This window comes from Haliaeetus leucocephalus, unplaced genomic scaffold, assembly GCF_000737465.1.
Source record: "Haliaeetus leucocephalus isolate CR32 unplaced genomic scaffold, Haliaeetus_leucocephalus-4.0 Scaffold152, whole genome shotgun sequence".
NCBI classification, from domain to species: Eukaryota; Metazoa; Chordata; class Aves; order Accipitriformes; family Accipitridae; genus Haliaeetus; species Haliaeetus leucocephalus.
The window spans coordinates 1,341,746-1,359,925 of NW_010972588.1; the positions used below are offsets into that span (position 1 = coordinate 1,341,746).

Below are 18,180 nucleotides of genomic sequence, written 5' to 3' on the forward strand. Positions count from 1 at the left end.
CACTCTATGAAATTAATCATTAAAAAAAAAAGGTGCCTACACTCACGAGGCCAAAAGGAAAATACAGTATACCCCAACAATTCCCTACATGCTGTGGACTAGGGACCTACAGCTGTGGGACGCACTTCGGTGTCCCTTACTCAATGTGTAGCTGTACTCTTCCCATGCATTGACTGGCAAGCCCAGGCTGCTAGCCCAAGGCAATGCAATTGGGGGGTCGGGGGGGGGCAGAGAGAGAGAGATCCAATGTTATCGTCACCACTCTCTCTGGATTACCTGCAGAAAGGATTTCTGTGTTTACTCACTAGGGTAAAACTTAGCCTTACTCTTTTGTGGAAAATGTTTTAAGCAGATATCAGTCATCTACTGGAAACCAAAAGAAAGGCTGTGCTGCTTCCTACTGCCCCATCAGGTACCTTCATTAACAAGCACCTATTGTTAAATAATCACATAGGAGTCAGATTGTTAGGGAAAGCTACTATGACAATTCTTAGTCCCAGTTCAACGCTAGATACTACTTAAAATAATCTTCGCAATAATTTAGCTAGGAGACACATTCAGCATTAAGAATTAAACCCAAATGTAAGAGACATTTTCCCACTAGCCTATGAGAAAATACACAGTATGCATTAACATACCTTTACAAATTCTGTAAATCCAAATTAAATTCCTTTAGCTAAAAATTACATTATTCCTGTCTGTATTTTAGTAATAAAGCTTAAGTAGTAAGCATCCTTTTTAAATCTGTAATGTTTAAAAGCTTATCTTTCTCACTGAAAGAAGCAAACAGTCTCCCTTCTGGGAACTATTATAACATACAGGAAATTCAAATGTTGGGTTTTTTTTAAATCTGAGAAACAAAGTATCTCCCCAAAAGACAACTATTCAGTGCCAACATCTAATCCACAATAAATGCAGTAAATATGATACAATGCTTTAGGTAAAACTATCCCTAAGGCAAAGCTTGAATTTTTACATCTCTTATTCTCTCAAAATACCAAAGAGGAGAGAAACAGAAATTTCTCTCAAACCCAGAAACTCAAAAGTGAGGAAGTCCAGCTACAACTTTAAACCTAGCAATTCCTAGAAGAAACAGGATGATTTTTTAGTAAAGACTTGGTTGAAAAAAAGTGGTTTTACACTGGCTTAATAAACATGACCACTAGGAAAATTTCTCTACCCAACTAAGGGGTCTCACATGTGATTTTTTAATCTCAAAAATACTGGCAAGATTGATTAAAAACAAAACCAAAACACAAAAAAACCCCCAAAACAGAAACAGTTGAACCTCAAGGTGCTGTAATACTGCAGTAAAGATACCTGTGTAATAACAGGACAAAAATCTCTGCTACAAATTTGTCAACTACAACACACACAGCTTGTAAGTAGCTGCAGCAGCTGAGCCTAGAGATTTCGCTGTTTGAAGCTTTTTCCCCCTTTTTGCAAAATAACTGTTTAAGTAAATTGCTTCCTTTGTTTTCTTGGCATTTTAAATGTTTCACATGACAAATGAAAAATCAGTAACATGCCACGGTATGTTGTATTCGGACATTTATATTGACACAAAACTGAAGTAATTTAATCAGAGCACAGATGTATTTCCAATATATTAACTGCAATAAAATTCTATAATCAAGTATTTAGCACTTATAACACTGATTCTCCGTTAAAATTATTAGGTATCACAGGTTTAGGATAGATTTATATATACACAGTTTCTGCCAAAGGTGGCAAATTATAGAATCTCAATTCAATTATGAAGAAAATAAGACTAGAATTTAGCATAATTAAAACCAGCTCAAATATCAGTATAAAAAAGTATCTTAACTAGTATTGACAATGCATGGTTAAATCCAACCATGTAGGCAATGCAGAAGTTAATATAAATGTTGCTTCATTTGTTTATGCTATTAAGTTGGCTCTAAACAAAAATTTATTATTAGTAGTAGCATCATTTCATAAATTACTTTGGAATTCCATTGAAAATACAGTCATTTTAATCCTTGCACACTTTACCTTTTCAACTTTTATGTCCAAAGTCTGAGTAACTTACTCAGATGCATAAAGGCCTGCAGTAGCCACAGAACCCCGTAATTCAGTAGGCACAGAAAACAGGCATTTATTGCATACAGGTATCTACAACTTAGGAAAGTTAGACAGGTGGGAAACCAGCAAGCACTAGCAGTTTCACAAAGTCTAAGCCTAATTTCCTTTTTAAAATCTATTTAAGTTCTAATACGGAGATCTTAATCATGCAAATGCAAATACAGTACCTTAAACTAACATGACGTTCTTCAACACAAAAAAGCCCCAAAGAAAAAATTAAATAACATTGATTCCATCACATTGGACCTGAATTAAAATGTTTGGTAATAAATCAGTTAAAACCAAGCACTTTTGTCTACTGAGAGTTCTGGAAGATAACTTAAGTTTTCTAACTAGCTGTTGCTTACCTCACTATGGTTAATAACCCATGAGTGTGTCTAGGTAAACTACTCTAAAACACAGCAAATGAAATCTAGGTCTTACATTATGGAGCAGAAAAGTGAAACTTCAATTCAGAGGTAGGTACAAGTTAAGTCTTTGTCTTTCGTAACAAGCTTTAAGATTTATAAAACTACGGCATGTTTGTTTTGGGTTTGGCTTGTTTATTTTTTAGCTGGCTGTGAGATATAACCCTTTTTCAAGTTTCAAAAACTGCAGGCTAAAATAGTTTTAGTGTTACGTGCTGCTCTAGCAAAAAAGAGAAATAACCCAATACTTGGTCAAATGGGAGATGAGAATATCTATCACCCACCTTCATCAGTCAAGTGATCCCACTCAGTCTTCCTGAGCTAGGAAGCAAAAAAACCTTACGTTTTCTCATGTACTTAATTTTTCAGTAGTACACTAGATATTCATTATATTGACACTGTAATAAGAGCACTTACATCAGTACTTTATTGTTTACGTTAATGAGTATTCTCAGAAATGTACATATCACTGTAGGGGAACATCTCATGTTAGTCTTTCTGCACTCACCCGACTCTAGGCAGAGTGTGAAAAAACATTAATGGATTGTGTCAAAACATGCGTTAAAGATTAAATGTGAATGCTTATTCTTTTATTCCAATTATCAAATAGGATAATTTATAACTGTTGAGGAATACTCCTTCCTTACAGAAATCGTTCTTATAGTGAAAACCATTTTATTAAGTGCTCATTCCAAGTATTTGTATTACTATGGCAAATAAATAAAATCCTTGTTTCAAGCAGAAGGCTCCAAATTTGCTTTGGGACCAAGAATCACTTCATACTAAGTAAAGTGATTTCTGCTTTTAGAAGTTATTTTTAATTTCATGGTAAGACTATTTTGTCACATTTGACACTAAAATGTAAAGCCGCTCTGGTAGGCATTGCTTTTCCCAGAGAAGTCTGCTCCTTTAGCTGAGCAAGAGATGACAGGCAGGTCAATGTAAGTTAGTCTCATTTTCTGTTTATCTGGAAGTAATTCCAGCTGAGTAGAGATCAGCTGTAATAGCAGATCAATTTTTTGTATTTTGAAAAGGTGAAGTATTGTAGTATCAGCAACCTTTACCAAGCAATACAAGCGCAGGTTACTTGTATACAGAAATGTGACTGCTATCAACTTTCGCTGTCAGTGAGTATTCTGTTAGACTATGTCTGTAATTCTGTATGTGAAAGTTTCTAATATCTCATTTATGGTACGCCATCACCTCCTCCATCCCCACTTTCAATCAATTCATGTTTCTTCTTTTGTCTTATTGCCAAGCATCGTGCAATGCCCAGTGCACCTCCTTTTAAAAACCTTACAAAGTTGTCTCCCACCAGAGGACCTAAAGCAAAGAGGTTAGCTTCTTTAGTGCATTCATAAGTGTATGGATCAATCTCTATAGGATTCCCCTTGCATGTGATGGGCTGATTAGAGTGATGCCCTATGCCATGCCCTTGGTCCTTTAGAAAGAAAAGATTTGGGTGAGAACCTATCAGAACTAAGGCTACAGAAAACTTCAAAATTTTCTTCAGTCCAGAGGCACTCTGAAGAACACATTTCATTTCAGGCTTGAAGGAAAGTACATTGTGTTCAGGGAAACTAGTGTAAGCAGAATGTAGATTAGAGTCCACAGTATGGGACTGAGTACACATCATATGATAGACCTTATGGTATTCAGGGTAAAGCTTTTTAGGTAACTGTTTGAAAATTAGACTTGTATCGGTAACTCTTCTACGAAACACATGGATTACTGGGATGTTGTTGTTGTAGGCACACAGTACTGCATCGGCTGCTGTAAGTCCAGCACCCACAATTAACACAGGGTCTGTCTTCCCACGTAACTTTCCTTTGCTGATAGCAGCTCCGAAGTCAGACATGGAATGAAGCACAAAAGGAAAGTCTTCTCCTTCAACTTGTAGTCGGCCAGGAGAATCAAAGGTTCCTGTGGCAAGAGCCACATTCTCAGCAAAGAGGCAGAAGGGCACATGAGAACCATCTGTTGCTCGCTGATAACCCCTGACCTCCCAGTTTCTCTTAATCAGTGATTTCTGTCCATCTTCCATTTCCAAATGCCGTGTTGAAATATTTTCATTTAGTTGATTTCTGTCTTCATCATCCTTTCCTCGGTAAAGCCTGGATACTGATGTTATGTAAACGTTGTCTCTGAAATTCTTTTGGAGGCCCATGACTTTAACATAGTGTTTATAATAACAAGCTATTTCCTCTGGTATTACTCGATCACTCTTTATATTTCTGAAACAAAATTGAATGGTTCCAGTTAATATTTAGACCTTATCGGTAATTTGAATATCATATGTGACATACCACATGACAGTCAAATTTAAGAGGATTCAATCTGCTCAGTGTAACTGACACCCGAGTGCCATATCTTTAAACGCATTCAATTTGTTTTATTTGTTCTCTTGATTCCTGATATACCAGACAAGCCAACTTTTTTTTAATAGTTACAAATCTTTACAATGTAAAGTGCTATGGTGATTAACAAGCTAAGCGTAACAAAACTCTACAGTATCACGGTAGGTCTGTATGGAAGTGTTTTACAAAGCCAGTTTAGCATCACGACTGTCAGCAATACAATATTGGCTAACCTTGTACTCAGTGAGAATACACTTACTTAGGATGTAAGTAATTAAGGATCGCAGTAATTGTTAAGTACTAATTTTGAAACTCTAGGTTTGATACATTACTTGAGTCAAGTATTCTTCATTATACCTTGCAAAAGACCTTGGGTAAAGATAAGTTCAGTAAGTACCAAATTAAGTAGTTCCATATCACAGGAATGAACAAAGCAAGTATGACAGAACTGTAATGCAACTACATAACAGGATGATGATGTCCAAGTGTCCAATAAAACCCATTTTTGCACTGCAATCCTGGTATTACATTTATGCTTTTGCCATGTTTATTGCATTCTCATTTATAAAAAATAAGCTGAAAATGTAATTATTTTGAACAGGTGCATGAATTTTGCTGCTTCTTTAGAAATAAGCTCTAGGAAGAAGGCAAAAGAAACAGTAGTGAACATCAGGATTGCCACTGAATTACGCTTAAAAGCATATTTACAAGAAATCGGGCTACTCATTCTTATAGATTAACAAGAAATACCGTATGTACCTTTAAATGTTCAGGTTACTATGAAAAGCCTGATGAGATATTTATTGAAGAGGATAATGCGACAGTGTGACACCTGTTAGAATGAAACTTAGGAAACTATTTTACATGACTAGAAGTTTTCATTATCGTCAATACTTTTAAGTATGTTTAATTGGAGTATAACAGGTCAGCATTTCTGGTTTTAGTATTGTTGAAAACTGTAATATAAACAAGTTAGCTTCAGATAATAAGCAGCTTATGGGATTCCAGTTAATAAGGAGGCAAGATTACTGTGGTTATCTAAGAAAGCGATTAAAGAACAAAGGTACGGTTTCTTCACTATAAGTGTTGTCCTGAAATAAGTCTGCCCTTAAAGACATATGCCCAAGTAATTCTACTTCTTTTGCCATACGTGGTACAAGAACAACTTCCTTTGATTTTGCTAGAAGAAAGTCAGGAAAATTAAAATTTTAGAAAAAGCTTATGTAGAGTGTTCCTAGGTTCATCTGCTGACACAAACCTTTGTGAACTAATTGTATAACTGAAATAAAAACAGTGAGCTTGTACAAGACAGTAATTTTTTGTCTCTGAATTTTTTCCAAGAAACTTAATACTAGAAAATAACATTGGGAAATACTGAATTATGCTCTTAAAATTAAAGTTCATAGGTAGCAACATTTCAGATGCTGCAGCTTTGCCTGTAAAAGCAAATACTGAAATATACAACTTCCTGAATTACAAGAAATCTAGTATGCACAGCAATTTAAGCTGCATCCATGTTGAAAGAGGAACTTCCAATACTTATGTAGATTTTAAATTCCTCCCTCAATCTTCCTTCAACTCTGATTGAAACTGCTTACAGTAACAGTGCTTCTTTGTGAAACATTGCTAAAACACACCACTGCTAGTATGTATGCTTTCAGTGCACTCAAAGCAATTACTCTGGCCAAGCACTGTTCATTTTTTTCCATCAGAGTACACACAGCAGAATAATTTCCAGTGCCATCAGGCAATTTCATAAACAAAAAAAGAAGCCCTCCTGTGAACAATGATGTTTGAATGTTTTCCAGTTCATAAACTAATGTTATCTGGATTCTTATAGCAACTAGGTTTCCCAAATACATTATGCAGTACCTTTACCTGCGTTTGCTAGCTGCCCAGTCCTTAAAGGTGAGGCCAGGCAATTCCATCCAGTCTCCAAAACTGATTGTTAGCATAGAGCCTTCCATGGACTATGGAGAAAAACCCAAGATGCATGACCAGATACATTTCAAACGGATACATTTATGTAAAACACAGTGAAGTTGTCCTTGTACTCATTTAGAGCAATAAAATACCAGAACATAACGTAATACCAGGGCCTTACATGAAGTGTTGATGAACTATTTTCGTGTTACAGTTAGATACTATTTTAATGCGCAACTACATGATCTAATAAAGCAGAGGTGAAGAGCAAACAAGTGAAAGGGGAACTAAATAAATAATAACTGGAAGTTATTTAAAATACAAAACAAGAAGAAAAAAAAGTGAAACCAACAGCACACGAACACATTAAGATTTAAGATTTTGTATAAAAGCACCTGGAAACAAGGCAGACAAGAGAAAAATTCATAGAAAATACTCTTCATTATAATTCATTAAATTAAAACCAATAAAAAAACACATAAGACAACAGTCATGCTCACAAATCCCCAGATGAAGGACAACTTTTTCCTTCCTTTCTCATCTCCACAACATATCTGGGCTTTGGTAATTGAGCAATTGAAACTGCAATTGCCATTACTATCTACAACAGCCTTAGGCAGTAAGAAGAACCCCCAAACCACAAAATTATCAAGTTACCCTAGAAGTGGTATGAAATTTTTACTCACATGCCAAGCCCCACCAGGTGGTCCTTTACCAAGCACTATATGGGGAATATAATTATGTTGTTCTAGCTTCCAGTGCAAAACTGGCGGGTAGTCATACCCAAAGTCAGCATCAGGATGAAGCAATGTATCAAAAAGCACTGCAACTGGGTTTGAAGAGCGTCCTTCGAGGCCTTCTGACAGGTACTCCAGATCCTAAAGTATGAAAAAAAGTGGTACGTTCATGCAACTTTTACTGTTCATCATGGTATTCTGACATACCATGAAGTTGAATTTCAACAGAAACCACAATTAGTTCAAGCTGCATTTTAAGTAGAGATAAGTTTAATGTAGAGATTCAGTCAAAACACTTTTCAGAAATAACTGCCATGATTCAGTTCTTCTATAGCTCTGAATAATACATTTCACTCATTTAAAAATTACATGTTAATAACACAGTAATACCGAGGCAGGTCAGTATTTCGAATTCATTGTAGAAAAAGAAATATAGGGACAAACATTCAGAGATCAGAGCAACTTAGTAACATTTACATTTATAGCTAGGGGACTGCTTTTAACAAAGAATTGCTAGTATTTCTAGAAGCCCCATTTTGATAAAGCAAACTTGGAATCTAAAAACATTAAAAAAGCCCCTTTGACAGCTCTTAGGTAGTTCTGACACTAATGAGACGGGGAACCAAAGAAACCTTAGCAGATATAGTAGATACATGAATGTGGAAAAGAATTGTTTAATAATTATCTAGCTTATAATGAAGTTAAAGAAGTTTCAATAGAGGTAGACATGGCCCAAGGGGATGAGAAGTGATGTTTAACGCTTGCATTGTTGAGGCTGGCTGGGACAGGAGAAGCAGCAGTAACTCCAAGAACCAGCCAAGACCGACCTTGTGATTTGGACAAACGCCAAGGGACAACTGAGTCTGCGCAGGGACAGAAGGTTAAGAGTTCACCGTGAAGAAGACATACAGCCTTCATCTTCACAACCACCACAAGGAGGCACTGCGCAAGCGCAGTTGAGTGGAGACTATGGAAATGACTTCCTAGAGCTAATTTTAATAGGAAGCGGGGATAGGTAATGCCTATGTATAGGCGTATTGCGAAACTCTATGTATATGTAACACTTGACTGTATAAATTTACAGTGAACTGCCAAATCAGGTGCGTACGACTTTGGTGGGACTACCCCCCGTGCTGCCCAGCGCTGAATAAACATACCTACTTTACAATCTCACTGACTGTGGAGTCTGTTTTCCGCATGTCACTAACTTTATTATATTTTGAAATAATGGAGGTATTGCAAGTATTATTTTTTAAAATTAATTAAAACTAGGCTTATTTTACAAAGCAGTTAATGTTGAGAACAATTTCTAGAACTTTGTAAAATGTTCACATTTCAGCAGCTATTAATCAGCCGTGTTCTAAAAATTTCATGATGTAATAGCAAATATTTGAAGAGAGAATAAAGATTTGAAGAAAGAATTGGCTGTAAAGCCAATTTTTGCTAACAAAGACAGGACAGTTTAGCTTCCTAAATTGGGAAAATATCAGCAGGTCAGGCCAGGATGAAATACATGAAACAAACATCTGTAGCCAAAAGCGTGGGCAACTTACTCTCCTGCCAAAAAAATAAGCCTTGAGACCTAAGATAAGCATGACATGCAAACAGCACAGCACTAAAACAAAAACAAACAAAAACCCCAAACCCCAAAACAAAACCCAAAGCCGAACCACCCCTACCTCCCCACTACAAACACATATGCATGTTTGTATTTCAAATAAATTAGTCACCCAGGCAATACAGTTAGTGATAGCATTGTAAGTAATCCATTGGGAGTATAGTGAGTAGAGTAGATATCAATGATAACATGGCAAACAAATGGACAAGTGTGGAGAAAAATGGAGAAAATTTAACTAATTAAATCAGAAAAATTGTATGTATACGAGGATAACAGATACAGCACAAGAGCAATTGTGAGTGCAACGCAAACACTGAAGGATGCATACTGCTCAGGAAAGAAAAACGGGTTGTGTTTACAGAGGATGTATGTCCCTAATGTTACTAAAAATGAAGCCTTAATCAGAATTGTACTATTTAGTAACATTTTAACTTGAAGTATGTGTACTTGAAGTATGTTAGCAGCATGTGTTCTTTGATGATAGCACACAAACATACTAGGACATGAAAGCTGGAATTCCTGCATCAGCTACTCACTGACCAAGTGGTGCTTTAGACACTTTAGGCAAGTAGTAAGAACACAACAAAGGGCAGATTGTAAAACCAAAAACACCACAAACAAAGAGCCCTCAAGAACCACAAAAACCACCACATGCCCCAGGATTGGATCTAATGGTCACAAGCTGATTCTATTTAAATTAACAGAATAACAAAATAATTTATTAATGCCTTAGAAATAACATTAGGTAAGTAGGCTGGTTCTTCACAATGCAATCTGCAGAATTTTTTTGGATAAGTAGTTCTTAAAATGCATTGCTTTTCATCTGAAGTGCCCTACATATAATTTGTAACAAGCCACTGAAGAAGGTATATACTGTTCTTTATTTTACAGATAGAAAAAAGAGAGCCCGAGAGATAAAACTAGTTGTTTGAGGCCACACAGTTACTGAGCTTTACTGGGGTCTAATTCTTTGTGGGGTGAGAATATTAAGCCTTTTCTTGTCTGTGGCACTACTTATGTAAGTTGCAAAAGCATTTACACAGGATTATTAAAGAAAGCCTACGGTTTCATAATCCAGCTTGCAGTAGGAAAAGAGCTAGACAAGATGGCAAACAAAGCTTACTTGATCAACAATGGAAAGATGTCGAGCTTCTTCTAATTTTGTATGTAGAACGGGGTTTGGGTGTATAGCTTCAGGAGATAAATATGGCCTGTATCCAGAGAGCAGATAAGAAAGACAAATTCCCGAAGGTCCATTTCCTATTAAAGAAAGAAGTTACTGCTTCAGTAAAAATGTCAATAACCTAAAGTTTGTAAGTCACTAAATAAGCAGCAACAAAATCATACTGAAGTAGTATAATGACATACTGTCCTGATTCAAAGCACCTTATAAACTTCACAGTAAAATAAAGCCTACCATAGGAACTTCTTCCAAATAAACTGAGCAAAACCTTTTTCAGATAACAAGGAACTTATGTATGACTGTTTTTACCATGAAACAAAATGGATATAAAGGAGTTTCATAATTTAGTATGTCAAATTCACTGTTCTTGTGTGAAAATGGCCCAATGGGTAAGATCTGGTCTGTCTGTCAATCAAAGTGATACCCGAACATTATTGCCATCTTACAACTTTGCGTTCCCATTTACACTGGGTACTGTAAAACACAGAACAGAAAGACTATCTAGAGCATATGCTCTTCAGGTCTGCCCATAAAATGAAAGGAAGAAAGAGGCAAGCAGAAAGCTGAAGACTGCAAGTCAGATGAGAAGTTACAGACACAGCACAATAGCAATGTAAAAGTGAAGCTGAGTGAAGACAGATACAGTAGATAAGTGAAGTACAAGAAACTCATATAAGACCACATTCATCCTTCAGCAACAATATCAATTCAAACATCTTTCTATATCCTTTCTGTAGCATTTTATAATTCATACATGTGCATTATTGCAATTTTAATATACTAACTTATTTTCAAAATGTTATTAAAGATGTGAAATTGATGGGACCAAAACATTACCGTATGGTAATTATTTCTATTTATTTGACTAGTATTAAATAAAGTAGGGGACCATATTTATAACATGCAAATAAAGAAGTAATGTTCATGTTGTAAAGTCAGATATCAAAAGCTAGGGAAGGCTAAAGTCAGAAAAGTATGTGGTATGATACAGAATTTAAACACGTTACTATGTACTGTTATTCCTATAGCTCCTCTTCCTCATTAACTGAATGAAAAGCACAGTGTTCTCCTAATGAGGCAGTATTCAGTATTTTGTCTTTGTTTTCATCTAGAGTGGCACACATGGTATTTACCAGACACTATTCAAATCCCAAGCTAAAGTTACTAATTTATTCATGCTTTTATATAGCACTTGTTAGGATGTTAGCTCTTACTTCCTACCTTTTCAACTCTCCTTCTCAAGAGTTTACCCGTTTCCTGTTCCCCATCACCTTTGCAGACACTATTTCCATCACCTGTTAAGAATCCCATTTCTCCAATGCCTGTCTCTTCTCCCTTTTCTGATTTCCCAGTCTCTAAATCCCCCATCAGTTTGCTGAGACCCTGTTCATTCCTGGTCTCTTCATACACTGGATCTCTTCTTCCTCCTCCACCAGGCTACACTCATCACTCTGGTCCCCAGTGGCAGTATATCCCATACTTTATTACAACACTCTGCGCGTAGACCAGTCACAGCCATGGGCTATGAGAAAATCATTTAGGCTCACTACAGATGAGTTCTTCAAAGGCTGAGATTGCTAAGTTATAAGAAATCTTCAATAAGCATGTTTTCTCTGAAGGCCTAGAACCCAAATAAGTATGTGAGACGCACAATGGCTCCTACCAAACAATTTAGTTTTTACACCCTAATATGGAGGCAAAAATAAAGGCATTAGAGTGCCTGTGTACTGTAAGGACCACAAAGCACTGGAAGAAGACTGTCTAGGAAAGCCATGGATTTCCATCACTGGGATCTTCAAGACAGTTAAATCAAAAGTCTGTAATAAAAGGTTTAAATATTGGTGATCCTTCCTATATTATTTCCCAAACCACTTTGATTCCTATTTTGCCATTTACAAAAAAGACCATAAAGAATCTTTCAGACAGTAAAAATGCTCTTCCTTACTCTCACACTGTTCTACCCTCCCACAACTAGATCAGCATGAGATAGCTGGGTATGCTTCAGTCCAGGAATTTAAAGCTTAAAACACATTCAAGCCCCCCTCCTGTCACCCACTTGCCACATAAGATGGATGCAAGAGAGAACCTCAGCAATACGGTGAAACCATCCATAACAACATCATATGAAGTTGTGAAAACATTCTGATTATACCAATAGTTCATGAGCATTGCCATGACTGAGTAAATTCTTACCTGGTTTCAGAATTACATCTTGTGCACAATAAAGAAATATGTTTTTTTACAAGTGCACAGCTAGGTTTTTTTCCTAGTAGGTTGTAAGGGAAGCTAATCCACAATGGAAAGAGGAAAATACGTGCCATATCCAAGGGCACCATGCTAAAGATTATTCCTACTGTGCAAGACTAAAAAAAACCAAATGGATAACAAAAGTTGCAAAACAAAGACTGGCAAGGGCCAAGGAAATTACTGAGGATGGGATTATGTTAAGGTGAATTACTGTCACTGAGCTCCCTAGCCACTCCCCGGGGACCATCCAGAAAGCCGATCCAAACCCAGCTCCTATTCTTTGAGCAGATTGAGTCCAAGGGAAAGAAATTCCCTTGTAGATATGCTCTCAAGAACACACAAGATGAAGATTCAGCTGCAAGGTCTGCAATTAGACTTGCTATGATTTTCTCAGAAAATCCTTGGGGAAAAAAACAAACAAACAAAAACTTTTTTAAATGAGAAATTTATACCAGAGGAGTTTGCTCTTTATTTACACACAATACCTCCAACAACAGCTCAGATCGCAACTGAGAGATACTACTATTATATAAACTTTAGATATACAATCAATATACCCCAAAACCCCATGGCCCTGTTCATTTAAGGAACAGTTAATATTTTGTTTGAATACCAGCAGAAGCTTCTCCTAATCAACAGTAAACTACAATATGATCATTTTTACATTATGTGTCTAAATTTAAAGCAAATAATCAACTTCAAACATCGTAACAGACACGTTATTTGGATGAAAATTTAAAACTGTGTTTACACAGTAATGATCAAAACTAGTGCAGAAGGTGAAAGTGTTTAGCACAGAACATACTGTAGACTTAAAAGCTCCAGCGTGAAATTCTTCAGTCCCAACTCATTCAAACGGAATGTATCCATTTCTTCCGAATTTCTTGAAGACTTGTACAGCACAGAAGTTACTTAATATTACCACAGTAGCTTAGTACTCTATGCAGAACTGCAGTACAATATGCAGCACAAGCTTAGAATCAAATCTTAAATTGGGCATCATACAAGGAAAAAGGGGATGGTGAAGTTAAAAAAAGGGGAATATAAGTTATTCCTCCATCATTAAGTTAACTGCTTATACATGTGCCATCTTTTTCTTTTTGATTAATAAAACAGTGCAAGGAGAAGATGGCGGCACTAGGAAGCTAAAAGTATGTTTAACTCCAGCTGTACAGGAATCACACAGAGAAGATTAAACCAGTAGACAGTGCGTGTTTATGGGGGGGATGACAGCTCTTTTTGTATTCTTCTACTACATTATTAAATCATTTTAGATCCCTTTTAAAGCTCTTCAGACAGCCAATTAATTACTGATAATAGGCTGCCAATGGAGAAGATCAGCTTGTGAAGTGTCTCAAACATGTCTGTGAAAAAGCATTTGGTCTATGTATTTGTTTTTCATGGAGAAATAGTCAAGGCAGCTGTGTTTGGTGTCAGCACATAGAAAGGCGCTCTAGACAAAATAAGTATTGAGCACAGGTATTTGCATAATGCATATCTGAAAAACTAAACAGTGAAAACTGAGTCATTAACCATATGGCAAACCTATACTAAGGTTGACAAAATGCCAAGAAACTGTTGCTCTTCAACTATGATGCAGAACTCAGCAAGTGATTCACGTCTGTCACATCCACGTAAGTCTATTACATGAGCACTATTTTAAGCTATCATGAAGAGAGCTTTGAGAACAGGCGCTGTAAAAACACCAATCTTTCAAAGTTGTGGAGATTTACTGCAAGCACATGACGTTGAAACATGATTCTCTGGAATCTCTGCTTGTTTGCAGGTACAGTTAAAGCTGTTGGTTTGCTGTAGTCCCAACAGCTTTGGACTAGATTACTGAAAACCTCCTTTACTCCAGATCTTTTCTTTATCCCTTCATCAAGTCATGGCAGTAAGGAGCTGGTGAGCAGCTGTTGCTGAAAAACCTTGGCCCAATACAAATCATCCTAGCACTCCCAATTAAGCTCTGTACCTAAGGAGCCTGCTCCCTCTGCTATCCTGTCATTCAGCAAGCACAAGTATTTAACTATTTAATTAAGACTACAGTTTATTGTTTTAAACTGGTTGAACTGACTTGGATTCAATTCGGGAAAGATGGGACAATATTCGGATGTTAGTGATGGATGCAACAAAGAAAAAGGCAATTAATGAGAGAGGTTAGCATCTAACCAACATACAGCAGACATTTTACATGATGCTTTTCACTGTTCCATCTGACCCCACAAACTTATACTGGCGCACCATCAACAACCTCCATGCAACCTGATGTAGACCTATCACATTAATCAAACCCTATGTGATCAAGACTAGAATCAAAACAGTTCTTCCGTTAAGACTCACTTATCTGCTGCCAAATCATGTGGCTCATTTTGTCAAAGCACAATTTGAATTAAAATATACTCCAATAGCAAGTTCCTTAACATAATTTTATGGTACTGTTGTTAATCATAACAACTGTGTTACTCTGATAAACATCTTCACTGTAAGGATGCTAAGCGTTTGTTATTTAACGATAAATGACTTCATGCAGCAAGGTCTATAAAGGCAATGGCAGTGACAGAGAATCTTAAAAGTGAAAAAACTCACCTATTATTACTACAGGCAGAGTAAGGAGTGAGTCTCCAGGCAGAACAGTTTCTTCAATTAAAGGCATTCTTTTAATCTTCCTCCCGAGGCTGTCACCAAAATACTGGACGAAGGAATTCAAAAGCTGTCCTTCGGTTTCAGGGCCGCTGTAACTTCTAATTAAGAAGGACAGATGGGAGAAAACTAAAATGAAACAGTTGAACTGTTGTCAGAACAGTCTCTTCAAAAATGAAGTTTACTTTAAAAGCTACGGAATTAGCAAAACTGAGACCAAAACAGATATGCTTCATCCAATCTACAAAATTTTACTCTTCAGCACAGCTTTTCTAACAGAAGATTTTTAAAAAGTCCACTTTCTCCTAGAAAGTCTACAGAAGGACAACAAAAAGGCACAGATGGCTCTGCAGAGCTGCAGATTTCTAATTTCAGTTTATACGAAGCCAAAGTATAACCAACAAGCATTATTTTGATCCCACACACAGCAGAACTCATCCTCATTATCCTTATCAAAAGAAGAGAGATACACACTGCCTAGCCAATTAACAACATTAAGGCCCGCCAAAGGCTGAAGGAGCAGCTAATGCACAACAGCAGCCGTTCGCATCCCTTCCTACCTGCTAAGCAGCACAGAGGACTGCGTCTCAACAAATTTCTGTTCGGGTAGAAGCAAGGCTGGTTAAAGCTGGCAGTGGCGTTGAAGATGGAGAAAAGTGTGATCCCTGTAAGCCCTAGACACAGCCCATTTTACCACTGTTAAAAGAAAACTTTTTATAAAAAGGAATTGCCATGCAGTCAGCTCAAGCTACTGCACGGCAGACTGCTTTCACCCCTAGTTACCTTCCTAGATTTCTCAGTTCTTTCTCTGCAACATCTACTCAGGTTCTCCTCATAACTCTTCACCATCTAAATGTGCTTCTAGACTACGAAGACTTGTGTTATATTGCTTCCTGTTTAATTATTTAGGACCCCTTTCTGAAGCCTTTCCAGGCCATTGAAGAAGCGCACACTATCACTTTAGCCAGAAAGGCAGGGGAAAATTAAACATAGTCTGTTATTGGCAGTTATTTTATTAAGTCTCCAAAATAAAACTTAACAACTTTTTAATTAAAAATACCCCAGTCAACCAATCTAAACACTTTTCTCTTTACAAACACAGTTTAATTATTAACTTAATAAATAAAAGTACTCTTATTTCCTAAGAACCTGCGTATCTTAAAGCTATTCTAGGATTTCAGGGATTATCTTCTACACAGGACCAAAAGTGTAAGACACTGATCCAATTCCCACGGCCTCCAAGAAGCCAGGTACGCTACGCACCATCTCAACTCCAACAACACCGAAAGTTCTGCTACGTATTTCAAAAGCCTTTACTCAACGGGGAAGTCTGAAGTAAACCTGAGACAGAGCTATACAGTAATAACAGCACTAGCACACTATATGTAATACATCTCTCTGATGGTTATTTCCATGTCAAAAAGGGTGGGGAGCTATTCTAAGGTTGTATTTATTACAGAAAGCAAGTACTTGATACCTGCATTCCTTGCACTACAACAAAAAAAGTTTGCAAATTAAGTGCTTACTGTCTGATTACAGCTGCACATTAGCTCTTCGTGATCTTGGAGACACATAACATACAACCAGCATGAGTTAGATGAAGACGAGCAGAGGTCAGAGAGAGGATATCTAATTATCACACTGCTTTTTTCACCTCTGCTTTTAGATAGGCACAGGTAGACTATATTATTTTCTGGCCTTTGCTCAAAGTTAACTAAAGCAATACTACCCTATGCTTTGCGAAAGACAGGCTGAAAGGGAGCATGCATGTTTTAGTGTGGTTTTAATATACTTGCTGTGCTAGATGGAAGATAAAAACCAAAAGAAACATTTCAAAGCCTCTTTTATGGGATATACACACAGTGCTTTTGGCTACAAAATAATCTTTAACAATAAAAATGTTGCTTCTGTGCAGCTTAGACAGTGCATCACAAACTACCCAACTGGTTTAGCACAGAATCTAATTTTGCACAGAAACATCCACATACAACACGCAGTTTCTCAGCTGTTGTCCAGACAAAGCAGATGAAGGACTGTTGTCAGGAGCATGTTCTTCCATTGCAAGAAAATCATACCAGAACTCAGTAAGATCTAAAGTTAGGGGCCACCTTCTTCCTAACCTCTGAACAATACTGGAAGACACCAAGTACCAGAAGTTTTCATCTTGATAAAGACTCATGGTGGATAGCTATGCAGTGGTGGGGATTTGGTCCAAACATCTACAGCTCTAGTCCTGCAGAGATGCAAGTGGGCACAAAGATGAGCCAGTTCCAAAGCTCGTGCTTAGTTTACCCGACGCTGGTCATACCACATAATCTAGAGAACCACGTTCTGTCAAACATTCTAAACATGTTCTTTTTTTGTTTGTTTTGCTTTTTAGTGCTTTTCAGTTAATTACTTCTATTTTTAACTGATGTGAAAACCCATTAAGAGAAAAAAACACAGCACATGCATAAACGTTTTTCTCCCTTTGGATAAGAAAATAATTCTTTCATAATAACTGCCTTAATTTGCTGCAAGTTATTTTAATAAAAGATGCTTTTTCCAGGTAGCAGTTTTGAAAGATCCTAGAATTCCCTACATACTTTTAGCAAAAAAAAAAAAAAAAATTAAGTAAACTGACTGTAGTGGGCGGTTAACAGAAAACTCGTTATATAAAAGGAATTTAAATTTGGTCTCCAGTCGACGCTTTGGGAAGCAAACGTAACACTCTCCGATGGCTGTTTTGGTTTTTTTGTTTTTGTTTTTTTCTTTTAAGTAGCCGGGAAGAGCGATGCCCATCAGGACCGGGATCCCCGACGGGCGCAGCGCTACGAAGCCCGAAGCGCACCCCAGCATCAGCCCAGGCTGCGCTTCGGCGTCGCCCAAGGTCACAGCGCGCCTTCCCGGGCGCCACCGCCGGCCCCGCGCTTCGGCCGCCAAGCGCCTCTGCCCGCCGGAGCGGAGCGGAGCGGGGCGG

General features: G+C 37.3%; 1 protein-coding gene across 1 annotated transcript; it reads right to left on the bottom strand.

Annotated features, from left to right (window-relative positions):
- Positions 1–1,508: 1,508 nt before the first annotated feature.
- OSGIN2 (oxidative stress induced growth inhibitor family member 2) lies at positions 1,509–15,317 on the bottom strand. The gene is made up of 5 exons (XM_010562005.1): positions 15,168–15,317; positions 10,272–10,408; positions 7,480–7,671; positions 6,749–6,840; positions 1,509–4,747 (listed from the first exon to the last, which is right to left on the bottom strand). Exons 1-5 carry the CDS (start codon positions 15,232–15,234, stop codon positions 3,700–3,702), a joined length of 1,536 nt encoding a protein of 511 aa, XP_010560307.1. The 5' UTR covers positions 15,235–15,317; the 3' UTR covers positions 1,509–3,699.
- Positions 15,318–18,180: the final 2,863 nt, after the last annotated feature.

Bases quoted from the DNA above. Each gene is read 5' to 3' on its own strand.
- OSGIN2 (XM_010562005.1), bottom strand. From the start codon at position 15,234: ATGCCTTTAATTGAAGAAACTGTTCTGCCTGGAGACTCACTCCTTACT. The intron at 7,672-10,271 runs GTAAGCTTTGTT...TTCATACTTTAG, and splicing joins ATCTTTCCATTGTTGATCAA to GATCTGGAGTACCTGTCAGA. The intron at 4,748-6,748 runs GTAAAGGTACTG...ATTTTGTTTCAG, and splicing joins TGGGCAGCTAGCAAACGCAG to AAATATAAAGAGTGATCGAG.